The sequence below is a fragment of the Astatotilapia calliptera genome, chromosome 6, assembly GCF_900246225.1.
Source record: "Astatotilapia calliptera chromosome 6, fAstCal1.2, whole genome shotgun sequence".
NCBI lineage: Eukaryota > Metazoa > Chordata > Actinopteri > Cichliformes > Cichlidae > Astatotilapia > Astatotilapia calliptera.
The window spans coordinates 5760839-5787683 of record NC_039307.1 but is presented as its reverse complement, the minus strand read 5'-3'; the positions used below and the strand labels follow the sequence as shown (position 1 = coordinate 5787683).

General features: G+C 39.7%; 2 protein-coding genes across 4 annotated transcripts in view; one reads left to right on the top strand and one right to left on the bottom strand.

The window, feature by feature from the left end:
* Nucleotides 1–26704, top strand: part of cryba1l2 (crystallin, beta A1, like 2) — a 62506-nt gene extending 35802 nt beyond the window's left edge. The window contains exons 1-7 of one of the 3 annotated variants that reach the window (XR_003272600.1): nt 18037–18157; nt 18388–18464; nt 18556–18674; nt 23324–23465; nt 23687–23829; nt 26055–26257; nt 26412–26704. Coding sequence is in view for 2 of the 3 variants with exons in the window: in XM_026169896.1 (XP_026025681.1) it covers nt 18390–18464; nt 18556–18674; nt 23324–23465; nt 23687–23829; nt 26055–26202 (627 nt within the window). In the remaining variant the exon portion in view is untranslated. Of the gene's footprint in view, nt 1–18036; nt 18158–18387; nt 18465–18555; nt 18675–23323; nt 23466–23686; nt 23830–26054 lie in introns of those variants that run through there. The other 2 variants (XM_026169895.1, XM_026169896.1) reach the window with 2 other exon arrangements.
* On the bottom strand, nt 8757–13167 carry crybb1l2 (crystallin, beta B1, like 2). The gene is made up of 6 exons (XM_026169894.1): nt 12993–13167; nt 12117–12217; nt 11588–11706; nt 10977–11109; nt 10724–10866; nt 8757–9525 (listed from the first exon to the last, which is right to left on the bottom strand). The coding sequence occupies exons 1-6, from the start codon at nt 13165–13167 to the stop codon at nt 9354–9356; spliced, it is 843 nt and encodes a 280-aa protein (XP_026025679.1). The 3' UTR covers nt 8757–9353.
* Nucleotides 26705–26845: the final 141 nt, after the last annotated feature.

Sequence of the window (26845 nt, the reverse complement as noted above, 5' to 3'; positions counted from 1 at the left end):
TTTACATAGAAGTTTGAGTGAATGTTAAAAATATGAGGAAAGTGCATCATCACTTATTAAAATAACTCTATGAAGCCATTTAGCCACTGCAAGAAAAAACTCATCCATCAGATGAGGATTCACACTTGTCTCCAGTCTTTCATGTTCCCAGGAAAAACAATTTTTCTCAACATTAAACCAAAACGACTCAAAGAGAGCTTATTTATTGAGCTCATTGGATGTGTCTTTACGTGGAGATATATTCACTTTCAGTCAGCTGGAAAACTTCTTCCCATTGCTTTTGCTATTTTTGTTGCTTTTTCCACCTACATGTTAGTGTGGTGATGACTTTGTGCTACATTCATTCATTCTGAGAATTCTCCATTGATTGCACAATATGCATTCATATAATAACATATGATATAATAATTCCTGATGGCCGCTTCAGGAGAGAACTTTATAAAAACAAATGTAATAATGGTAAATGTATATTTTAGAATAACTAGTTCCAAAAATGACTATAAACATAAATTTTTCTCAATGTTTCTTTTAACAAGCAAACCTGCATTTGCAGCATTAGTAAATGTCCAACCTAACCTGCTCCACAGAATGTTAGGTTCAAGATGACATGTACAGAATCACTGCTTACTAATGGATTAGTTCTCAGGGGGAAACCATGTTAGAAGATCCCTCAAACCTTAGTGTGTGGTTAGTAATAAGGTCTACAGTTTTGATAGACTAAAGGTTTAGAAGATATAAGTACTTGCAATCAACTGGTAAACGTGAATGTGCTCATAGCCAACACCGTGGATTGACTAATCAAATAGATGACCACTTTCACTTGACAGCTTAATCCATTTGTGGGGCTAAGGGATGAGTGAAGACAGATAAGGAAAAGACATCCTGATGTCTCTTTGTTATTCATGCCCCAGAGGTCCTTATTTGTAATTGCTTTTTAATCTGCATTATATTAAATTCAGGGAAAGTAAAGCAGCTTTAGGTGCTACTAATGGAGTAACAAAGCAATTAGTTTTTTAATCAGGCACTTAAGGCAAAAAGGAAAGCATCAACTACCAGGTGGGCAGGGCTTGGCAGAGTCGACCATGTCAGTGAGTAGTATTTTCACATAAAGGTATCTGTCCCTAACGTAAGGAAAGGTCATTTGGAAGAACTGAACATATTTTATTGTCATACAGAATATGATCAATCATCTATTTGGTGATCAGACTCTAATGAACCAACATAGCAGGAGTCCCAGCAGTTATAGAAATTAGGACAGGACCCTTTGGAGTCTTGCTAATGGTGGTGAAGATGAAAATGGAGGCTTGAATCAGGCTTTGAATGACCAGGGTGAGGCAGAGCTGGGGAGAAGGCAGGTTGCACTAATAAGAGTCTGAAAGGCAGAATGATAGAAGAGCACTATTATTTATTTGGAATCACCCAGTGGTGAGCTAAAATATTTTATAATCGATTAAACTTGTTAAGTCATGTTGTTTCCCAGGGAGTAAAAACTGGGGACTTTACTGGAGCAATTTTCCTTCTCTGTTGCAATGTTTGTCTTTGTATTTTGATTTGTGAGCTTTATTTCTCTAGAGCATGCACATGCTATAGCATTGTTTACAATTAGTATGTTGTCAGGTGGTTGCTAGGCAACACAATGACTTCTTAACATCATGCCTAAAGCAGTTTTGTGTTTGTAAACTAGTTATTAAGTTAGGTTCAAACTGATATGAATCTTTTATAAAGAGTTGACTACACATGGATCAGTTTTGCCCATTGGTAGGTTTTCTTTTAGTTAATATGTTGAAATATCATATCTGATACATATAATAACCTTACACATATCAGATTATGAAAGGAGAATCTTGTGGCTGCCATAAAATCTGGTTTATAAAAGTTAGAAAGCTTTTTTTAAAAATGTGTTTGATAATATTGACACATAAAATTCAGTCCATCTTTCTAAAAAGAAAGATTTGGGCTATGAATTTCTTCACCCATAGTTCCTGTACAGTCCAGATTGTCCACTCATTAAACTTATTCAGCTTTTCAAACTTTTTTTTAATGCATTGGCTGCATTTTAAAAAAAAATTTATACTTTATGCCTTTGTATTAAGGATAAAAAGAGGGTATAAGATAAAAAATTATCTCAAAAGCATTAATTCTGGATAGCAAGGATCAATTTCTTTGAAGCTTTATATGAACTTAGTTATTGTTTTTGTATATTTCATTTCTAAAGTTGGTTTAAAAGTTAGTTGTCCTTGATTAATGTGATTAATGTGTTAAGAATTGCATATTTAAATGTATTTCAAATAAACTGGTACACTGAAGCATGTTGTTGTACAGACTTAACGATTGTGGCTCAAGAGTTTGCAGTTCGTCTTATAACCGGAAGGTTGCCGGTTCGAGCCCTGGCTCAGACAGTCTCGGTCATTGTGTCCTTGGGCAAGACACTTCACCTACCGCCTACTGGTGATGGCCAGAGGGGCCGATGGCGCGATATGGCAGCCTCGCTTCTGTCAGTCTGCGCTACAACTGTAGCTTGCCATCACCAGTGTGTGAATGTGAGAGTGAATGAATAGTGGAATTGTAAAGCACTTTGGGTGAAAAGCACTATATAAATGCAAACCATTCTTATTTTTAACATTTCCCGTTTCTTAATAATAAAGATTATGTTTTAAGGCAGATGCCAGGAAGCCGAAGTGCTGCAGAGTTATTTTGATCTCTCACAGAAAGCTTTGCACATTGAAAATGATGTCAAAATATGTATTTACAGCCACTCTGCAGTTCCGAGAAAAAGAAGTGGAAAAAATGACAACCTTGGTGGGCCTATGTATGAAAAAGGAAAAACTTTGAGTGTTATTTAAAAAAAGAAAACATGATGTTATTGTTAGTGTCTTCGCTAAGATGTGACTTTCAGTATTTTAGAAAACATTTTAATTGAGAACTGATGTGTAGCTGTGAGTCAAATCCCTGAAAAAAAATCCAAAACATTAAAAACTCTGGTTTTACAAATTAATATATTCAATTAAGGCCACTAAGGCCAGGGTATGAGTCTACCCACTAACAGTTGTTTTTTTAGTTAGCAGTTGCAGCCGTTTTACATTTTAATTATTGCAAATATTGCAAATATTCTTCTAGTAAATTCATTAATAATACTGAAAATGTCTGAAATATGGAGAGCATTTAAGGACTCATTCTTTAAAATATAAACAATCTCAGTCATCTTTCAGAAAACGACTTACTGTGTCGTTAGTTTTAGTTTCACTGTCTTTGATATTGTGACCTTGTTTCGTCTCTTTATGTTTTGAATCTAGCAAGAATGAATAACAGCAGCTCCCACTTCAGAAGGCTTTGTTGTTGCAACTAGGATGAAAAACTCAGAAATGAGTAAATTCTTCCAACTCTGACCCAGAATCAGTCAGTGATGACATTTGAAATGCAAAAATGTATGAATTATTAACGAGCGTCTGCAACCCACAACCCTTTAAAATTTAACCTCAGGGATTCTAATTTAAGTTCAGGGACTGAACATGTCTTAATACTTCATTCAGAGTTACTCTAAATCCCTCTCCAATAAACACACACTGTTTATGTATATGATATTTTAATCAGTGCTCCAGATCATTTCAGCAAAAATGATTACCTAAAGTGATTAGTCAGTAAACAAAAAACATTTCATGGCCAAATAAGTACAAATAAAAATGCAAATATGAAAAAAGGATATAATTATTAAACATACAAGATTAATAAAGCTGAAAGTGTGACGAAATAAGCTAAATGGTTTGTAATGACAAACATAAATTAGGGTGCTTTTAAAAGAGGTTCTAACAGATGAAGCATAAAGAAATGGAAGCAGTTTTTCCAAGCTCAGTCCACACTTACAGTGATTGCCAGTCAGTACATTGAGTCTGATATGGCCTGGAGCACCAGCCTAGCACAGAGGTGATGTAAAAAGGCATCTTTGCCACGAGACCTTTGAAGATGAACAGAAACATATCCCTCTGACGACTTTCAGGCACATAAACGAGAAAGATCGACTTGCAGAACTGGGGGAACCTATATAGATGACAGCCGGAAGGAGCGTGTTTGGAGGCATAGTCCCGCTCCTGAAATTCCGAAACATAATCTCCACTTGTTAACTGCAGGAATTCAGAGATGCACATAATCAACTTTAAAAACTTTTCAATGATAGAACACGAGACAAGTCTGATGATGATCAAACTTTGATCAAATGATCAAAATTTAAACTACAAATTAGTTAAACTTTGCTCAGATTAGTTTGTACTGTGTGTCTCAAAGATAAACCTACTGAAACTTTCGTCTTGCACATCTGCCTTGTCATCCAGTCTTCATGGCCAGGCTGATATTTGGGAGGCACCAAAAATCAAAGCAGCCCTGTCCCACACTTTAAGCTTTACTGCCATCCACATACATGAGAACAAATGCACTCACCTGCCAGCTGTTACGAGGAAGAAACAACGTGTGTAAACCTGCTTTTAATCCTGTTTAACATAATAATCTATGGGGACTGATTCACTTTTCAAGTGGTCTTTAGAGGAACTCCAGCCTTTGGCACTTCTGCTCTGCCTTTATTTTTGAACCCCGGAGGTTGCCAGTTGGCTTAGCTCAGACATATTTCGACAGTGATTTCGTGGGCCTGCTAAAGAGGGCATTCCTGTCCACTCTTTGACTGCATCCTATCATTGTTGGTTCAGCCCTCACTTTTGAAATGAAAGCCATGTTATGAATGATATGAAACAGCAAACACTGACTCATTGTGCAGCGCTGCAAAGCATATGCAGCCCTGCACAACAACTGATATAGTCACCTGGGAATGAAACACTGAACCTGACTTGGGCGCTTAACCTAAAATTCACATTTGCAGTTTTAAAGAAAGCAGACACATAAGCATTTGCACAACAAAAAATCCTTGTATATGTTTAATAATAGACAAATCAAACATACAAGACACGACGCCCCAGCCAGACGATTGTCTGACACTTAATCAACCATAAGTGAAAACTGAAGGCCTCAAAGAGTAGGATTGCAGGTGCATCACGCTGGATTTCATCAGAATGTGCAGGTGTTTGAACTTTAAGGACTTCTTGCATGTTTTATGATCATACAACTAGACAGCATTATTTTGACTGCAAAGAAAGGTGAATGGAAACTGTCTCTCTTTTCAACAAGGTAGTGCTGAAGGAGAGAAAAAGAACCCCAATACTATAAATAAGCTTCAAATTACTTCAAAATTCCATTGTGCTATATTAGCTATTGTCTTTTTAGATTGTGTCATTAGTGTCAATAATCAAATTTTGGTGTCTAATAGAAAGTAGAACAATGATCAATGGGCTGGATGTGGTGAAAACTAATGGAGGGAGATATTTCTGTACGATATCTATCATTTCTGGGTTAATAGTGATTGAATAATAGCCTAACGCTGTATACTGAAAGCTGCCTTATTATATTTGCATGATTTCAAACACTCAGCAATACAAAAGCCCTCTTCTATAAAATTGATGTCATTGATGATTCCCTTGATAAACCGCAAAGCATCGATATCGTGTGCAGATTACATCATGAATGATGGAGTTTGGTATCATGAATATTTCATAAGCTTGAGGGGAAGAAGAAAGCATTGCATAATTTATCACATATGGAAAAGGATGTGCTAAAATGCAGTCATATCTGTCTTTGGTGCTGACGTTGGCACAGCTGGCCATTAATGATCTCTTTGGTGAGAAAGACCTAAAGTGCTGCTGTAAACAGAGTGCTGCGGTGGCACAGATTTTGATTTTCTTTTATAGAATAACAAATTGGTCCAAATTGCTTTCCATCAGTACAAATTAAATCTGCATCTTTGGAGCAGGCATTATGCCGGGTGAATACACAGTGGGTGGACTGGGGATAGAAACTGTAAATTGCCTCTAGATGTTCTCTAAAGTAACAGATTTATTGGGATGCTGTATTCTTTGAGTTACTTGGAGTTTATGGAATCAAGAAAAGTTGATTTTCTGAGAAAGGCAGACTCTTTGGTGTGGTGTTTAATAACAGAGCCATCAGCCACAGCATTAAAGTCTCACCCAGTTTTGTGAATGTCTCCCCCGTGATGCCAAAATAGCTCTGATCCATGGGAAGATGGACACAGGGCATTCGTTTCCTCCTGTGGTTTGCAGTGGTCGGGTGCTGGCAGTGTATCGTTTAAGTCTCATGTGCTGTAATGTCACCTGTTTTTCTAGTTTTCTAGTTCAGGATTTTAAAAAGGTGAGTCTGTGGGGAATTTTAACGAATAGCTTTTAAATGGTAAATGGCCTGTATTTATATAGCGCTTTACTAGTCCCTAAGGACCCCAAAGTCATCCACCCATTCACGCACACATTCATACACTGGTGATGGCAAGCTACATTGTAGCCACAGCCACCCTGGGGCGCACTGACAGAGGTGAGGCTGCCAGACACTGGCGCCACCGGGCCCTCTGACCACCACCAGTAGGCAACGGGTGAAGTGTCTTGCCCAAGGACACAACGACCGAGACTGTCCAAGCCGGGGCTCGAACCGGCAACCTTCCGATTACAAGGCGACCTCCCAACTCTTGAGCCACGACCGCCCCATTTAACATTTATTAAGTCCAAGATACTAAATATGTTTAACATTCTAGTTTGCAAGTCACACAAGTGAGCTGTTGAACTTTACAGCGTGCATGAACATTGTTTTAAATAAGTTAGAAGAGGATTTTTTTAATGTTCGGTCCTCTCTCAATGATGTTATGAATACGCAAATGTATCTGTTTTAAATATATTTGCGAATGTTTCTTACGTCATGGAGAGAGCAGCACAGGTTCAACTATCCACGTTACACTTCAGAAAGTTGGTAACTGGGGCAGGATCGACTTCCAATCCCTTGAATGACTCCTGCTCGCATATACTTGTCTTATTATAGGGGAGCTCCGAAAAACTTTCTACTTCCAGCAAATTAATCTGAAAACAGCTTTCATCTGTCAAACTGTGCAGATGCACCACTCTGCACAGTGAAAGCTAAAAATCAAAAAGAAGCACAGAACCGTGTTTCTGATCCGCAACCAAGTTTTTTAGCTCTTAAAATATGAAGGGATTCTTTAATATTGATACGTTGATAACCCTCTCTTGCCAACTCAGATCTAAAGTTTATTTTCCTGTTTTGTTATTTTCCCTCTCAGCTGCATGATCAAACACTTCTGGAGATCTGAGATCAGGTTGTATGTGATGTACAAATGCAGCAACCACCATTTTTTGAAGTTTGTCTTACAACTAGTTATCTAGTTGTCTTTTATGTGGATTGTGTACACCTGATCTCATTTCCTCCCAGTTGTCTAATCCCCATTAGCCCGCAGTGTGTGAGTATATAAAGCAGTCTAATTAAATAGCTTGATTTTTGTTAAATCCTGCATCCCTCCCGATTCCAAACTTGGCTCTTTTTCCTTTAGCCATGTGACAAAAATATACCTCAGGTTTCAAATGACAACAAATTAAACTCCGTCAATTGCCAACATTTCATACTGGCATCACAAAGGTTTCTGAAACAAAGTGGTAATGAAGCTAAAATCTCTGTACATCTGATTCCAATAACCTCTGTAAAGGTTATTCAAAGATTTAGGTGTGCTGGACCAGCAGTTATGTCAAATATAGATGGAAGAACTGAATCACTCAAGAGTCCATCTGGCCATGCTGGATGATGTGTAGAAAGTGAAGAAAGAGAATGACAATTTATTTAGACTTAGTGTGCTGAAAATCACGGTGGACTGTTTTTCCTCTTCTTTCCTTATACGATGGAGCAGATTTCCTTAAAATGATAATATCCCGGGTTCACATCTCTGACTTTGATCACAGAACTTCCACCAACTTGTTCTTCAAACTTTTTGTTTACAAAGGACAACAAGTCAGAACCAACTTTTCTTAAAGAAATAGATGAGCTGCTTTCAGGCACAGAAGAACCGAGAGGCTGCACCAGTGCACATGTGAACAGAATAGTGATTATTTTGAACTGTGAGTGATATAGAGCTACTCTAGCAGAGTCAAAGAGTAAAAACATGTTGATGGACATGACGGATCCATTTTAAGATGAGTCAGATTGTTCTGAAGAAATCTCAGGCAGTATATTTAAATGTGCAGTCAATTAAATGTGGACGTTTTCATAATAGGCTGTATTATGATATTATTAGGCTCATGGACTAAAATTAGTTAGACTCCCTGGACTAACTATTTCTGAAAACCAGCTTTAATTGGCATGCGTACATCCCTTGGGCCACTCGAGGCTAAGAGAAACGAGTCACAATAGCAACAGTAAAGCTGTGTTTAAACCAGATAAAATTAACTTGGTGTGCTTATTACACGCTGAGTTCCCTTGTTATACACACGAGTGGCAAATGCAAATGCACAGGACTTATTTTGGAAACACTCTAATGTATTACAAGTTAGCTGATACTTATTGAGTCTCCCTGTTGTTCTTTTGTGGCTCTTTAGCCATTGAATCCAGCACAGTGTTCATCAGCTATGATAAATAGTTCCATGATAGCCATGAGAGTGCTTTAAGGCTCCACAGAGTTGTAGACAATGACTGACTCAGCTGATTCTGCTGTGGGGTGTTGCTCCCTCTGTAGACGGCGAAAAAATATTGATTGTAGCAGCTTTAATTTGAGGATCTGTTTTTACTAAATATAACAGGGTCTCATGCTGGGTTCAGTTTTTTTGTGCATTTGCTAAATATATATAAAAGTCTGTTGAATAAAATGTCATTCCAAGTAAAGCAGGTAGTGAGATGATTTATTGGGGTTTAAGGCTGGTGTGGTAGCAGGATCTGAGCAAAGAGCAGTCACCGCCATTTGTCTCTGTGGTTGTTTTCTTCTGTCTCAGTGCCCCGTTCACACAAACAAACAGAAATCTACGCTGGTACCCCTTCAGTCAGGCTCTGACAGGTCGAGCGAGCGCTGACGTTGGTGAGATGTGGAATAATATATGTGAGGGGAGAGAGGGAGGGAGGGGAGGAGAGAGAGGAGAGTGGGGAGCCAGAGGCTGACAGATGGAGACAGCGAGAGAGGAAGAACAAAAATGGAGAGAGCATTTATTATGAGAAGCAGTCTCTGTGGTTATCGTAATTATCTCCTCCTAAACTTTGAATAACTTTTCATTGGCCGCTAAATCACAACTATAAATAACAACCTAATGTACTCCCCCCATCCTGCACTCAAACCGTCAAGAGATTTAAGGACAGGGGAAACATTATTACACCCTCTCCCTCCTCCTCTCCTTCTTTGCTCTTCCTCCTCCACCTCCATCTCTGTGCCCGCCTTCGGTCTCCGCCTCTCCTCCAGTCCCTCTCTTCCTCGCCCTCGGTGGGTTTCACTTGGAGGACATGGTGTAGCAGCCGTGTGGGTGCCACTGCATGTCACGAATGCGCCTAATGGACTGCATCTGGGGGCAGCGGGCACCAAACTCATTGAAATGCCTGTAATCACCCTTCTCCAGCAGAAACTGGCTGCCACGGTAGCCGGGGAACTGGTAACCCACCCAACTGAGGAGAGAAAAAGGGAGAAGAGAGGCAAGGATAGGGAATAATAGAGAGGGATTACAAGGTTGGACAGCAACTGTTCAGCAGAGAAAATGTGAGGCAGCAAAAAAGCATGAGGTGAAACAGAAACAGCAGACAAGTGAGAAACATGATGAAAGATGCTAGAAGGACACATGCTAATAATTTAGAGAGAGTAAACATCGAACAAATGATGTCATCGATCTGTTTATCATGCTTCTAGGTGTTAAAGCACAGACTCGTCTGCCTTCCAGCTGCCTGTTTGGAGACTGCGGGTAGCAGTCCAAATAAAGTAATCACAGCAGATAAAACAACAGTGTACGCTGGCTGCCACGCCTCTGGGAGCGCAGACAGAGACATGGAGCTGCTGACGTTCGTGACACCCTCATGTAGCTGCTGATGAAAAAGCCTCTATTCCTGAGCACATTACCAGACAGAGTGCTGTTTCTGTCAGTTTAAGAATGACGCCACCGATGTAGAAATGGTAAAAGGAGCTGGACTTTTTTTGACGCAGCTGTTGCAAAAGCAGAGTGTGGTGTTTGTGGTCAGTGCTGCTGAAAAATGCATGATTTATCAACCAGAAGGCTGGAAAAGGTAGCAGAGTTACAGCTTCACAGTCAGCCTTAAAGAAAAAGCAGGTCTTCTAGATTTCTGTTTCACAAGGCTGATAGCACTCATATTTGGGGCTTGAAACAGTTCAAGTCTTGGTCTTTCACACTTGCAAAAAACACCCCCAGACTGTTAAGGTTCGCCAATTAAGATGTTATACATTGCTTATTGAATTCTAAAAGAATAGGAAGTGTAAAAACTTCATGAAAGCTGAGTTTTATGGGGTGCTTTGCTAGCTTGTTACCTCGTTGACAGCAAGCTTGTTGAAGCTGCTGCACCCAAATCAGGCCCACAACTACAAACTCTTGTTTTATACCAATGTTTCATGGTTTTGTTGGAATCACATAGCATATAGCAAGTTAATTTGTGAGCTTTGCATGTGCTGTTAAGCTGACTATTACTTTCAAAAAAGATCCAGGTTAGCTTAAGCCCTGTTTCCAGTCTTTATGCAAAGTTAAGCTAGCTGGATGTTGGCTTTAGCCTCATATTTAGCACACTACAGAGTGGTATTATTCTACTCATTTAACTCTTTGGAAAAATGCAATAAGATGTTGTAATTTCACAAACTACTCACGTTCCACAGCTGACCATGATGCTGCCCACCCTGTCAGTGAAACCATAGGAAAACAGGCTGGGAACGTCATCATCCATGATTTCCATCTTGCGGCCCTTGAATTCTCCAACCTCATACAGGCATATCTTGTGCTTCTCGGGATCCTGCGAGGTGGCGGGCATGAGGAAGGAGGAAAAGAGAATAAGGATGTAAAGAAGGCAAATAAAAGTAGAGCAAACTTCCACCAGTTGAGTGGCTGGAACATAGGACTCACCATGCGGACAGGCCTGAAGGACAGCAGGTAGTCATTCTTCTGGCAGTTGCTCCAAGAGTCCCAGCGGGGGTACTCGCCCTTCTCCAAGATGAACATTTCTCCACAGAAGTTCATCTGCTCAAAACCCACGAAGCTGAGGACGGGGAAAAGGAGAGGAAGGAGAGTGATCATTGAACGTCCCTCAAGAAGAGTCAGCTCACTGATTACACTCAAATGAATGAGCTGACTCCTCTTGAGGAGTGTGCAGCTTGTAAAAATCTTATAGCATCTTGGCCTCTGCTGCTTTGATTTTTAAATGTGTCCCTTGTTGCACTACTCCTTATCTCCTTGCTTATATTTTCTTTTATTAACTGACATACTTCCATCACTTGTGCTTTGTGTGCTTTATTATGTTAGCAGCCAAAGTTCTCTGCATTGCTGTACTCTCTGCAAAATCACTCGGGATAAAAGCATCAGCATAATGCCAAATGCAAAGTGGGGAAATGTCACATAATGGTGGAGTGTAGCTGTTAAATCACCTGCTCTTCTCTTAGAGGAGTGTGGGTGCTGCTGGGTACCACACTAGTACATGTGGGTGTATACGTCTCACAGCACGCAATCGGAATACTTACGGCCCACAGTCGACACGCAGGGAGCGCACCTTGTCCATGCCCAAGTCACACACGTTCATGCACTCGCCGTTGATCTCAATACAGCGGCCCTGGAAATTCTCCTGGTCGTAAACCCACATCTGAACGATTGCAGTGGGGAGCAAAGAAAATAGGAGTGGAGGTCACTGAGGTAGGTTCAGATTCAAGGGAAGATATATGAAGCAGGAAGTGTGACATGGGGAGATAAAGATGAAGTGCCAATGTTTTTATGACAGCTACCTCCACAGTGATTTAACACACTGGGGGTTTTTTCTGTCAGTTATAGTTGTCAGCCACCCCCTCAAAGAGCTATAAGAACCAGCAGGTCGCGCTAACAGACGTCCGCTCACAAGGTAAACTGTTACAGTGGTGTGAGGCCAGCTGCTTCCCACTGTGTGAAAAATACTGTATGCTGTATTTGTGATGTTTAATCATCTGTTTTACGTGTGTGTGTGTGTGTGTGTGTGTGTGTGTGTGTGTGTGTGTGTGTGTGTGTGTGTGTATACTGTACCTTGTAAGATGTTAAGCCCATCTCAGACGTCTTGGTCTGAGCTGCTTTCCCATCAGTCTGGGAAGCAGACTTGGATTTCTCTCCTCCAGCAGACATGACGACTGGGATAAAAAAAGAAGCTGTTATAGCTCTAGTTTGACTTTTACTGTCACACTAAGAGGTTGTAAAAAAATCTTTACTTAAGAATAGGGTCTAATGATTTGTTATTCAGTAAACAAGACCTTTAGCTTTCACATGTTCATCTGATCCTGATTGAAGTTGAATTAGGAATGACCAAAAATAGCAAAAATGAGGGTCGTTCTTTACAGACTCTTTTCTTTATACATTCGTTATTTTTACCTTCCTGTTAGAAAAAATGAATGCCCTCAGCTCAGAAGGTTCAAAGATTCATACATCCTGAGTCATTTCTGTACAGTTTCTAAGCATGCTGCATTTACAAAGCTGGCACATGTGTGTTAAAGTAATCGGCATTAAAAGAACCAATCAGAAAATGTCCCAAAAACCTTTACACAACTAAGATCTACTTCAGAACAAAAGCTAAAAAAAAACACTCATCAAAAGCAGATTTTAGTAGGTTGAAGCTTTTCTTGGCTCTGAATCTGAAATGTTGCACTTTCAATGCTGCATTTGTGAAACCAGCTTGATTCCCAGATCCCCATTGGAATTTAAAATGTAAACATTAGTTTCTAAACTCCAGTGCTTTTTTCTGAATATGCCCAAGTGCATTTACTGACAGCTGCTGGCTGCGTACAAAAGAAAAATCACATTTTTGCCAACATTTGACTTCAGTTATAATTAGCTTCCTAGCTTGTCCTCTGGGTTAGTGAAAAGTTTCTATCTTTCTGTTCTGTTCTGTATGTTTGTCCACTGTCTTACCTGTGGCTGTGTGTGCGTAAAGGAGTAGACTCAGGCCTGAGACTGGTGGTCTGTGTGAGAGTGCGCGGGGCCCCTCGTCGCTTTTATATGCTGGCGCCCAGAGAGAGGGGATTATAGACACAGAAACAAACTCGCTGAGCTCACAGCCCCCACAGAATAGAAATACCCCCATCATCAAAGAGAGAGAGACGGGCAGAAAGAGAGACAGAGCATATGGTTGAAATAATATGAGGAAGAAAATATGACAAACTCAGATATATCAACATATGGTCGACCTCAGATGACTTAACCGCATCTGGAGTTATAATCAGGATTGACTTTTGTTTTAGCCAAATGCTAAAACAAGCAAATTTTTAGAATTGTGAATTTCAAATGAAATCAAATACATTTTTGTGTAAATTTTTTTTTCTTGTCGTCAGTGATCTGCTACATTTTGATAGGTTAACAAAAGACAAAGTAACCTTATAAAAGCTTGCTCATTGTATGAACTCGTGCACTGAGTGAAAGAAATGACAGTCCAGCTGGAGTAATGTGAGATAATGCACTTTTCTACGCCCTTACAGTTTCAGTGTAATGACAGCCAAGCTGACCAGGTTCACATTAATGAGCCTATTGCAAAATCATTCCCTCCTGTTCCCTTCAGTGCTATAAAAAAAGAGGCGCTGGGAAAAACAATAACAGGAAAAACAATAAGCTGTGAGAAGCAATAACGGTCCAGTGCCTGCACCTCAGGGTGAGCAAAGAGGTTCAAGGTTTGCATGGACAATAATCTGATTCTGTCTCTGTTCATCTCAGTAGGAGAAGGCTTTTATATCAAAGCTTTGCCTTTTTTCCCTGTATGGGTCAGTAAAATATTACAGTGAGTGTTAGCTGGAAAATGTAAAAAGTGTTTGAGATGTTTATTTCAAAGCACTCACAAGAGAACAAGCAAAACAGTCGTAGTTGTAGCATTCGAGGTCGCGTGTTGTGCTTCATCAAGGCTTCAGATGACGACAGGAGGGAAATATGAGGTGCAGCTGAGTGCTACATGAGATTGTGAGCATTCAGGTAAAACCATTCATGTCTTCAATTCAATGTTCAGACTTATTAATTTTGAAACTTGAATTTGCTCAAATCATTATGCTCAATTAAGCATCATTGAAAGGTCAGTGGAGGAAGTGATGCAGGAGTGAATCAGACCCAGTGAAGTGGCTGAGGACTGCAGAGAATCTCTTGAAGGAGAAAAACAAGGGAAGCAGGAAACAGCACAATAATACACATGAAAATGGATTTAGCAAAGCCGTGGAGGGTCAGCACTTTTACCTCTTTGCTGTTAGCTGGTTCTGGGTTTAAACTGATTGGGGTATTGCTTGTAGGTGTCTTCCCACACTCCAAAGACATGTCGGAGACAGATGGACAGAAAACAATTTCTATAAGCAAAAGTGAAAATAAATGATAGGTCTGGGTGGCGCAGTGGTTAGCAATGTCACCTGAACCAGCCGGAGTCTTTCTGTGTGATGTTTGCATGTTCTCGCTGCACCTTTATAGGTTCTCTCTGGGTGCTACAGGTTCCTCCTAGAGTCTAAAGACATGCATGTTACATTAACTGGCGATTATATTTCACTATAGGTGTGACTGTGAGTGTTATCTGTGTCTCTGAGTTGCTCCTGTGATGGACTGGTGACCTGTCTTTACCTCGCCTTCCCACAGCTGGGAACACATTTAATCTAACCACCTGTTATGCGTCTGTTCCTTAAGCTAAAGATGCAGATTCATTTGTTTTGTTTCTGTTCTGGTTAGAGAAAGCTTTAATGTTTTCTGAACAAAGTTGTACACTCTGTTGTATGATATTTCCTTTTTTAACTTCCTGCATAAAATACCCTTCATAACCTAGATCAAGATTCTTCAAGAATCTTTATTTTATTATATTTAAACCCATAAGATGGTTCATGTAATCCAATAGTCCAATGCATTGTTTTTGTAAATAGATAAACTATTTCCAGCTGTTCTGAAATTATTTGAAAATTTTGTTCTGATGACCAGTTTTTCTTTTAGCATAATAAACTTATTTTAGATAACACAGTGTGCTGTTGGAACACAGAAGTGATGGCTGCTGAAAATATACCTGTGTATGTTTCATTAAATTTAAGTTACAAGCTATGATTATTGATTCCATTAATTATTATTTACAAACCTTCTGAATAGTGACATATTATAATAGATGAAAGCAAACTGACTTCTTTCAAAAACAGAGCCATGTCCAACTGGCTGTAAACATGTAAGCAGTTGTGTATATAATAAAATTCCCGTTACATTTTAAAGCAGGAAATTAATGCATTTTTCAGCATAAATCTCTTTGTAACAACCTAACACAACTTCAAATACTATGCAGAATTATGGAAGAGGCAGTCTTTATACAATATAAAGTCAGATCATATATGCAAGGCATGTGTACTAACATGTTTTAGTAGATCTGGCATCGAATAATGAAATAGCCAACAAAACTGTGACATTTTCCATGTGCTTTGATAAAAGATCCTCTTCAAAGAGCCCATTGATTGATATGTGGAGCACAGTGGATGCATCTCCACAAATGTGAAATACTCTGAATAATGGCTGAATACTGGTTTGATTGGTTTTTCTTACTTGGGGAAAAATATGCTAGATTAGCTTTGCCTTTAATGACATTGTATGCTTTACTTTTCATACATAGGCTTGTTTTTATATCCCGTGTTTAACAAAGACAGCCCATTTTGCTAAATGACTCAAATCCAGTTTCATCCCCTTCACCGGGAGCTTTTACAACAATTTCTACAATGACTGAAAAACCATCTACTGAACCCTCTATGTGTCTATTTTTCATCATATAATTTGTGAAGCTGACATTTACAGCACAGCACTAAAAAACTTCTCATATGTGTATCAGTGAAATGAAAGGTTAGTTAATTATAGTTGTGAGTCAACTTAGTTTGTATAGTTATTTCTATAATTTCACTATTGCCAAATATACCTCATAGGTCTTTACAGTGTGTACAGCAGACAACACCATCGGTCCTTGTTGCCTAAAACATGAAACCTAAACATATTTGTGTTTCAGATGGGTATATATATATATATATATATATATATATATATATATATATATATAGATATATATATATATTAGAAGAGAAAAGACGGTGGAGGCAATGCTATGCCGTGGCCACATATGGCTGCTAGTTGAAGTGGGCCGCTGGTGTTTATTGACGTTGACAGAAGTAGTAGGATGAATTCTGAAGTGTACAGGGGTGATCAGACAGTGCAAATTGATATTGAAAAGTGCAAGATTGTCACTTGATCTCAGCCCAATAAAACGTGCTTTTCAGTCACTGAAGACAAAACTGAAGGGCAGAGAAGCCCACAACACAGCAGCAACTGAGGGCAGCTGTGGCCTGGCAGAGCATCTCACTGGAGGACACGCAAAATTTTGTGATCTAGATGGGTTTTAAATGTCAGGTAGTCGCTGACTGCCTGACATTTAATTAAAAAGAATAATTACATTTAAAATATTTTTGTCCAATTAGTTTTGAGCCTCTGAAAATACGACTATTAAATATTTAATGTGATACTTTTGTAAAACCCCTTCTGCTAACAGTAACAACTATCAGATTTCATGGGTTTTTTCCCCCAAAGATCTGCTTAATGCTTTCTCCCTCCGACACCCAAATGAAACCTCTGTCCAGCCTCATTCATGTCTTTCATGTAAAACAGCAGATCGAAGCACTTTGTCCAAGACAAGTTTCTTCTGGACAAATCCACACAGTGTGAGTACATTTTTTTAGAGCACAGCAGGATAAAAGCTGGGAGTCGTGACTTAGCCACTTAGCCACTGCCTTTTCATGTGTGTGTTTTGTGTGTGTTTGCCTGTGTGATGTTAAACATGTTAAGGAGAATTTGAGGCTCTGTTGATGAAATGTCAAGCAGCAAGGGGCTGACCGAAGGAGGTTCAAAACAACTGAAGGGTCAAAATGATCTGTCAAAGGCTCGCAGTGATGTCAAAACCACTTTCCTTGTATTTTTTCACAACTTTTACGCTTTCTTTTATAGAATCTATATAACATGCATTATTAATTAACAGTTATCAATAACGTATTGAATTTAATTATTCGGTCCCAATTTCCTCCACTTTTGGAAGCCACCATTTAAACAGACTCCCCGGATGACTCTCCAAATCCTCCTCATTCTCTGCCTATAGCCCCGGCCATTGTTGCTCTATACGATGGCACTGCTGACCTATACGAATAGACTAAAAACAGCCACGCATTCATCGCCCGCATCTCTGTGACTGCGCTCTATATGATCTGCTGAGTCGACAGGCCCCATAGGGTTACAAAGAGAGAGAGAGAGAAAGAGAGAGGGAGGTAAGGGGGTGGGCGTGTGGGGGACATGGAACGCGAGCAATGAGCCCGTGCGTAAATTCGCAGTTGCGCGTGCACAAACCGTTTTTACGCACGACGCCAGGAGCGATCATTTTCTCACCTGCGGCAATTTTCCCACACTTACCGGATGTTTTCCTCAAGCTACCTTCAAAATAAATGTTGAGGGGGCTCCACATATTAGGCGTCGATATGATTAATATACAAAATACACTCAATATTTGCGAAGTGATTATTTTATTTATCTTCTGTAAGCAAAATTTACTAATCTCAGAACTTAAAGCTTATGACTTCAGAATGCTTGCTGCTGATGCTGTGAAAGTGATTCAGTAAGTTGTAAATTTGTTTGAATCAGAATAAACAAGCAGGAATAAAAACAACACTAACTTGAGGACTTAAAAATGTAATTGAATATGTCGGCAAGTTAGCTTCTCTGTGACAAGCTGATAGAAGATAATATAATATATATATATATATATATATATATATATATATATATATATATATATATATATATATATATATTCTAAGAGTATAAAGAGCTAGTGTTGTACTTTAATTTTGAAGAATTTAGCCGGAAGACATCGGTCATGTTCCTGTCCTACTTCAAACACTCACCGCTTTCACGTCATTGGAAAAGAAGGGCGCACGCGCACACTAACGAGCATGAGCATCCCGCGTGAACGCCAGTATAAAAAAGAACCTCCAGGTTCAGACCAAAGTCTATGCAAACGGCATTTAGATTGTGAGGAGTGTCAGCAGCGCATCCAGGTAAGATGACCCGGAAATTTCCTGCTTCAAAACTTTCCCACGGGGTGGTTTAATTGATTAAACGGGCCTGATTGGTCCTATTGCAGATATGAGAAGGTGGAGGTTAAATTTATACAGAAAGAAATCTCAAACAGAAACTGTTGCTGTGATTTTAAAAACTACTCCAGACATGCTGCATTTTAATGCCTGTACATATTCTCATTCATGCTCTTTATCTCTCTTTACTCTAGAAATGAATAGAGTCGTTAGAGCCCACATGACCTCACCTATGATGTTCCCTAGAATGGACACTGCTCCTTTCTTTAAGGTGAATTCACACACTTTTTATTTGCACTCATAAATGTAAAGTGTAAACATGCCCAGCTTCACCCATTCTCCGTGTCTCCCCCCGTGCGCAGGTGACTGTGTTTGAGCAGGAGCATTTCCAGGGCAAGTGTCTGGAGTTCACTTCTGAGTGCTGCAACATCCACAACTGTGGTATGGACAACATCCGCTCCATCCGAGTGGAGAGTGGAGCGTGAGTCACACAGCCTGTACGCCTGCAAGTCTCTGTGGACAGCTGACTGTGTGTGTGTGTGTGTGTGTGTGTGTGTGTGTGTGTGTGTGTGTGTGTGTGTGTGTGAGTGTGTGTTTATGTAATTGTGTCTCTGTGATACAAGGGTAGAGAATGAGGCACCCACTACCAAACATGCCACCACGAAGGCCACTGCATCCTACATGTAGGGTTCACACACCAAGGCAGTAATGGGGGGTGAAAAGGAGTATTTTATTTTAAAGACATTCAAATTGCTTTCACCATTTCTGGCTTTAAAGGCTGTTATACATTCCTCATCATTTATTCTTTAAGGCCACATGAGTGGTTTTATTTTTATAGCTTGCTGTGCACCTTTTTTTAATTGCTTGTATGTGAAGGTCAGTGTCAGGATCTCTCAGATAAAGATGATGCTTTTAGAAAGAACTATCTGTTTAGAGTAGCTTTAAAAAATGATATCCATTATGTACTACCAGTGCTGTTATAATAACCTTTCGTGAAGCTTTACTGGACTGGAAACACTTTGTGCTACTCAGATATTTCAATTTCTTAATGAGTTTAGATATTTTAGAGCAGGGATGTCAAACATAAGCCCTGGGGGCCCTAATCAACCCAGCAAGGACGAGTCCACTGGACAGCTTTGTGAAGGACTGTGCAGATTTTAAACTTTTTACTGTATTTTCATAGGTTTTACAGCTTCTTCTATTCATAAAGACCTCCTCTGTTGTCCTTCGTACTACAAAGTAGTGAATTAACAGGCAATAAACTATTATCTACTGTAAAACTTCATTAAAAGTGTGAATTAATAAAAACTTTATGTTTTATAAATATGGGGCAGTCTAGTTAATGAGCTACCAGAACTTTTACAGTAATTTTACACATTGATTATGGAAGAACTGAGACGTACTGTTGGAATTGCAATTTTATTTCTTTAATTCTACATTAGTTCATCTCAGGGATTAAATATTTAGTTCAGTGTCCTTCACTAGTCCGGCCCACTTCAGATCAAAGTGTATGTAAAACAAGTTTGACATCCCTGTCGTAGAGTTTGGAGTTATCCGTGGTGAGAAGTAAGTTGAGTACCTGCTTTGAAGTACTTGAGCAGAGTATTTCTATTTATGTGAGTTTATATTTCTACTCCTTTTGGTATCAAAATATCGTGCTAATTTTCAGCAACAAATAGATGAACGTGCTGACTACCCAACCATCATAAACCATTAAATAACCAAGTACAGAAGTTGTAAAGGAATCGTCTATTTAAGAGACAAAAATCTGAATTACATTTTTAAATTATCCTCTTGCCTGTGATGCTCCGTGTGTATGTACATGATTTTTCTTTTAATTATAATGAAATGAGTTGCTTGCTTTGTCCAAAGCTCCAGAAAATGCACTGGACTGTTCTCCGGACAGGAGCAATGGGCCCTTCCAGAAATCATGACCCAAACACAAACAAAACAAAAGCCACAAGCAATTTTGTTCTGAAAGATTTTATGTAGGACATATTTCTTTCATTCACCAGCCAAGAGTGGGTGCAGCTAGCTAACATTAACACAGCTGAAGGGGGACACCCTCCTTTCACACTGTCAGGTTAGAGACTCTTTCTTCTGCGCTGTGAGGTTAGCGGTGGAAGTGGACAGACAAGAAAACTGTTCACAACAAGGTTTGTGGATATTTTGGGCTTTTTTTTAAGACTTCATTTGATTTTTGGGTGAACTGTTCACTTATAATTGTGATTAATAACTTTTTCCCCCTCCATCTGGAGAAAAGAGTGATGTATTTCAAATCTTTCAAATTCCTTGTAGCTGTTTTTCGTCTTACCTAGCTCTCACTTTCTGACTTTTTAGTTCACTAGCTAACTGCTAACAGGTGTTTTTAAAGCCTTTATTGCAAAAGAAAATCTTGATAGTTAAGCACAAATGTACATTTGCAACATGTTGTTGAATACTGGGCTAAACTTTGCTGTAAAGTTCTGAAAAGCTGAGCAGAGCCACACATTCAATCAGTAGCTCCTGCTGTTTTATCATTAAAAGGACTGCTCCACTTTTCATTTTCCACTTTAAAGGACACTTTACAGGTTTAAATAGTTTTACACTGTCATGATACATTTATCTTAGGTTTAAACTCAGCCAGCCCAGGAGTAATCAGTAGCCCTCACCATCCTGACTCGTGGATTCAAATATTATGTTCTTGGTTGAGCATGAACGTGTGTGACATTTCCGTCATTTGCAGATTTGTTTGTGTTTATGTAAAACATAACAAGAAGCTCATTTTGATCATATATTCTTAAGGACTTTAATGTGACCCACATATTTGTTCCTAAAATGTATAGAAATGTGTCAGTTTTATCAGTGTCAGAAATGTGTCAGAAAGTTTTATCAGACTCACAACTTGAACTGTGAGGCTCAAGTTGTGATTCCTAAAGGAAAGTGTAGTCCCTTCCTCTGTAAATAATGCAGCTGTCTGCTGGTGATGTCTCACAGGATCAGAAAGTCTTTGGACTTCTCTTAATTTAGGAGCAGAGCACTAGATGTAACGCTCTGGGACATTTATGCATGTATTTATTCTTAACGCTGAGTGTAAGAGCAAACTTGTGTCTGACGCACTTAGGACCAAATCGTTGCTGCTTGTATCTTCATACGTAACCGCCCAGGCCTTAGTCATGGTGTGTAAAGCCTGCCAGAGTAGTGATTCTCCAAACACATGCTGCTTTCGCCAGTTCTATCTTATCAGTGGAAAAACACACTGAAAAGTAAAAGATGGTGAGCTCTGCTTTTCACTAACAGCGCAGTGTCAGCTATTTGTACTCCCTTCCTCTGTGCAAATGTGTTACTATTTTGTGGGAACAAAAGTGGGGACTTAAAACTATATACCAGTTTTTAAATTGCGTTGATAGGCCACGTAAAACCAGAGTCATGATAAAAAAAAATATACGCAATGTTTTTTCCTGAATACTATCACTATGTTTACTGCAGGAAGAAACACTAAAACTGCGTTTTCTAAGGAAAGCACCCAGAAGCACTCTCTGCTTGCGAACAAAAACAAAGAAACCCTTTCCTATTGATGGAAAATTTACCATGTCGACCAATCAGAAAATGATTCTATTAATTCAAGTCACATGCACAATAGTCCCCGTTGGTCACTTTTATCAAAAGGCACAGACTATTGAAAAATGGGCAATGTGACAGCGCCTCAAAAAACTCTCTCAGTTGGCCTGGGGAGGGTCAAGTAAAGTTCACTTAAGTGTTTCTATCAAAAATACTCCTCAAAAATTTTTTGGCAGTTTTATTGTGTGGACACAACTCAGATTTTGGTTGCAATTTTTATCTAAGACTAATTTAATTACAAATAGATACTTTTTAAAAACATTGTGTTGCAGTGGTGCAGTAAGCACAGAAAAGAACTTTATCTGCCTGAGCTGGAGGCGGCAGAGCTGAAGATGCTTAGATTTTTGTTGGGAGTGACCAGGAGGGACAGGATCTGAAATGAATATAACCGAGGATGTAGAGAGCCAAGGCTGAGGCCATGTTGGCATGTGCAGAGGAGGGCTAGAGGATATACTGGACAAAGGATGTTAAAAATGGAACTGCCAGGCAGGAGAAACGAGGAAGACCACAGAGAAAGTTTGTAGATGTATTGAAGGAGGACATATGGGGTCGGTGTAACAGAAGAGGATGCTAGGTTCAGGGGGAGACGGAGGCAGATGATCCGCTGTCCCTAGCATCCTCTAAAAGGAATAGCTGAAAGAAGAAGATTGTAGAGTAGTGATCCAAATTTTTAGACTATTTAAAATGAACTACAGGAGAGTAAAAATACCATCAAACATTGTAGCTTGATTACTTCCCCTTTTATCTGTGTTGATATACATTCTTTCAGATACATTTACACAACATTATCTGAACACTGGGGGGGAAAGTTGAGCTGAAACTTCTTTTAGTTTGTTGATACATTTTTTATGAAGTATTGATTTGGGTACAAAATCCCATTTCAGAGCAGGTAGGAAAAAACACTGACAGCTGTTTGGTCAATAAAAAAAACAGAAGTTGCAGTGCATTGTGTTACGTTCTCTCCATTGTCTTTAAAAAATGTATGTTAGTCAGACTCAAGACAGGCAGTCTTTTATTCACAACTTTTTCTTTCTCAGACATCATTTGGTGGGGAAAAAACACTTTCAGGATTGTTTTTCACTTTTTGGTCCTTTGTCTTGTAGGAATAGGATGACATGTGGGACTGCACAACAATTTTATCCCTGGTGTTTTTGAAGTTCAAACATATCAAACATTCAGATCTCTCTGAATTAGTACGTATTAACGCATTCTTGCTCCACATTAAGTCTTGTTAATGGCTGAAAACTCATTGTGGGAAAGTTACATAAGATGATGGCTGACCTGTTGGTTGTAAATATGAGTTCGAGAATTCTGTTTTTAATTTTGCGTGTGTGCAAAAAAACAGAAAAAAAAATCCAAAATAGGACATTCACAGCTTACGACATGATGCATCAGCACTCATGAGGCTGACGAGCAGGCCCTCTCATCCTGTCTGATGTCACTTGTCTGATTTATGTTCAGACTAATTTCAAACTGTGCTGATTACCATTTTTGCTCTGATATTTTTACCTCTGCCACTCTTTTTTCCAGCTGGGTGGGTTTTGAGCACCATGATTTCCAAGGCCAGCAGTTCATCCTGGAGAGGGGCGAGTACCCCAACTGGGAAGCCTACAGCGGCTCTCTGTCCTACCACACTGAACGCTTCATGTCATTCCGCCCCATCTACTGTGCTGTGAGTAGCAGCAGAGGGAGGAAAGGGTTGGGGGATACAAAAATGAAAGGGTACAAAATAAGCGGGAGTGAGAGAGATGATGATAGTGAGTGACAGAAGGTGCAGTGAGCCACACAGCGGGTGACTGAGACAGCTCAAAAATAGAAATCAGACAGCTCACAGCTAAATCTGTGCTCCCTCTGCGCTAACATTAGTCTGTTTCTTTTTCTCTATTTCCAAAGTCTCACCACAGCAGCCGTATGATGATCTTTGAGAGGGAAAACTTCATGGGGCGTTGCACCGAGCTGTGTGACGACTACCCCTCCCTGGAGGCCATGGGCTGGTTCATGCCCGAGGTGGGCTCCATGCATGTGCAGTGTGGCGCGTAAGTTAGACACGTTCCTCCTTAATTCTTCAAGTTTAAGTAAAAGCCAACATGAGTGGCTTCAAAGATGCTTGCTCTCCAAGTGCTTGCACATTGGGGATCATTGGGCATCTCTTCATAATGTTTCCATTACAATATAAAATACTTTGGGGAGTAAATAAAACTGATTTGAAAGCAGCTGCATAGATAGAGGAGAACAAAATCCATTAAGAACTGAGACTAAAGACACACCCTGATTTACATGCTCAAGTCACTTTCACACTCCTGAAACGTCTAGAGTCGTTCTTTCTTACATGACTTTTCTTGTGTGGTATTTTCTCTCAACTCGAAAGGCTCAATTTGTTTTGATGAGGAAGTTTTGAGGTATGCAGGAGGTAGGTCACATGATCCACCATGTCACCAGATTATCTGCTAAACTCTCAAATGGGCCTGACTGTACATTATATCTTTAATTTGTGCCTCCTCGTCTCGTCTCCACCTTCTGACTGTGACCTAGAAATGATCTGAGATGTCAGTACTGAAAATTGTGTCAGTTACTAAAATGCACCGGAGAGGAGAGAGAGGAGGCTGCAGGTCTTACAAAGACCAAGTGTTTTTACCTCGGATTTTTTTTAAAAAGAATATTTTGTTTTAATAGGTTGTTTCAGTGATTTAAGGTGGTCAGCTATGTGACCAAAGCTTCTGTCCTTCAACTTTTCTGTGTAATTTAAAAAACAAAGTTTTCTTTTGATAGAGTAGATCACAGTTACATCTGAGATCATGAACTACAGCACTATTCCAATTGTAGCTAATAAATTCATGATCGTGTTGTGTCACATCATGTTGAATTGACATTACTTTAAAATAAGCCCCAATTGCAAATATGTCTTAAATGCATGTGTGAAAAAGGGCTTCACTGTCAACATTCCGAGCAAGACTTTATTCCCTTCCAGGAGACATATTTTTATTTTAAAATACACGCTTAGTGCTCTACATTTCACACATGAGCTTCAACAAAAGGTTGAGAGAATAAAACTGAGGCTCTGTTCCAAGTTATCTTTTTGAAACGTGGATCGCAGAGCAGGAGATGCTTTGCGTCAGCAGTGCTGTCAGTGATGTTTAGGTGAAGATGCTCGCCGATGCACACTCTGTGCAGTGTATTAGGGAGTTAACAGTGCAACAACTCAGAAGAGAGGAGACTGTAGAGTAAATATATAATCCAAGCTTAGATCGTACAGTAGCCGGAAGTCAGTCAACAAAGCAACAAACGGGCAAAAACAAAGAAGAAAAAGTGAGAAATACTAGCTGCAGAACGCTGCAAAGTCTGAGTGCGCAGAAGTAAGTAATTAGCTGATGAGAAGCAGGTTCGACTAGGTAAACACAGATGATGCTAATGTGGGCGGGGCAGATCATTACAAATGTGGAGGAAGTAAAACTTTCTGAACACAAAAATATCCCTAACCGCGACGGGCAGGTGATAAACTCTCTAGCATCTGGTCTGATTGTGTCAAACATTTGCGCTGTCACGTGTATGTATGGCATGTGACGTATAGAAAGGTTCAGAGAGCTACTTTCATCTTTATTTTGTGTTTTTTAGCAGCTTTAAAAGGATGACACAGTTATTTTTAACACAGTTAACAGAGACGGTCGTGTGAATCAGGCAACTGCTTTGGCCAACTGGGAAATATCTCAGCCTGTAGCGTGACATTCAGTCTTTTCTAGATGTCCATGTTTCCCCTGGGGTGAAGTGCAATATCTTTTTATTATCCTCTTCAGCCTGGCCTCTGCTCTTTTCTTTATGACTGAATGTCTGCAAAATAAAAAAACATTTTAATGAGCATGCTAAAATATGAAGGGTCTACACGGTCTGCTTATCAGGGTAGCGGCTCGTGTGCCGATGTGACAACCTCTCACATTTCTGGTGTGTCCTGTCATATCAACTGCCGGACTTTGGTGTTATTTATTATGAGTGTCACAGCCTCAAAGAGCAGCTAACATGACATATTTTTGTTTACACATTTCCACTGAATTCGTCATGACACATTTGTTATTTACGACAATTTTTCACCAAAACAAGCCCTCAAATAAAATTGGCATACGGTTATGTGCCTGTCACAGATTTGTTGACTAATCACTAAAATCATATAGTTGTGCAGTAATATCAAAGATATGTTTGCATTCATTTAGTCATCCACATAGTGACTGTTCTTAATGAATCTCCTCCTCCTGCCTCTGCGTTTCCACAGCTTTGTGTGCTATGAGTACCCCGGCTACAGAGGCCAGCAGTACATCATGGAGTGTGAGAGGCACAGCGGAGATTACCAGCACTGGAGGAACTGGGGCTCTCACTGTCAGACTCCAAAGATCCAGTCCATCAGACGCATCAGGCACTGAGAGGCGGCAGATCAGGACAGCAGCAGCAGAACAACCTGGGCTCTGGCTAACACCTGTGTGTTCAAATTTAGGGGCCCAAATCATTAACCTACAGTTCTGTGACACAAACCATTAGTGATGTAGCAGCTACCTCTTTATTCCAGCACGTGTATTTGTTGCTCTCAAAAATGAAGTGTGTTGTTTTCCATCCATCCGTTTACACAATACAGGCTCACGGGACGGTTGGAGCCTATCCCAGCTTACATGCGACAAGAGGCTGGGTACACAGAAAGACAAACATTCAGCTAACTTCACAAATATGTCTTTGGATCACGGTACAAACCAGAGAACCTGAAGAAAACCTCATAGGCACAGGGAAAACATGCACACTCCATGCAGAAGGGACCCAGCCGGGCGGTGGATTCAACCCCTGGACTACCTGCTCCACTGCTACCACTATGCCAGCTACGGTTTTCTTTTGGTACATGTAAAATAAAGATCAGAGTGAGAATGTGTGATGTTATTCCTGTGTTGTGTGTGAATGCAAGACAGTGTTCGGTGTCGAATCAGCTGATCTCCAAAGTGAGCGAGGTGACAGGACAGTAACAAAAGTCAGTGAATAATAATGACTTGATCACATACTAGACTGTGCAAAACTATTAAG

Coding starts and splice junctions, on each gene's coding strand:
- crybb1l2 (XM_026169894.1), bottom strand. CDS start 13,167: ATGATGGGGGTATTTCTATTCTGTGGGGGCTGTGAGCTCAGCGAGTTT. Junction 12,218..12,992: donor TTACGCACACACAGCCACAG/GTAAGACAGTGG, acceptor TTTTTATCCCAG/TCGTCATGTCTGCTGGAGGA. Junction 11,110..11,587: donor CTGCGTGTCGACTGTGGGCC/GTAAGTATTCCG, acceptor CCCCGTCCTCAG/CTTCGTGGGTTTTGAGCAGA.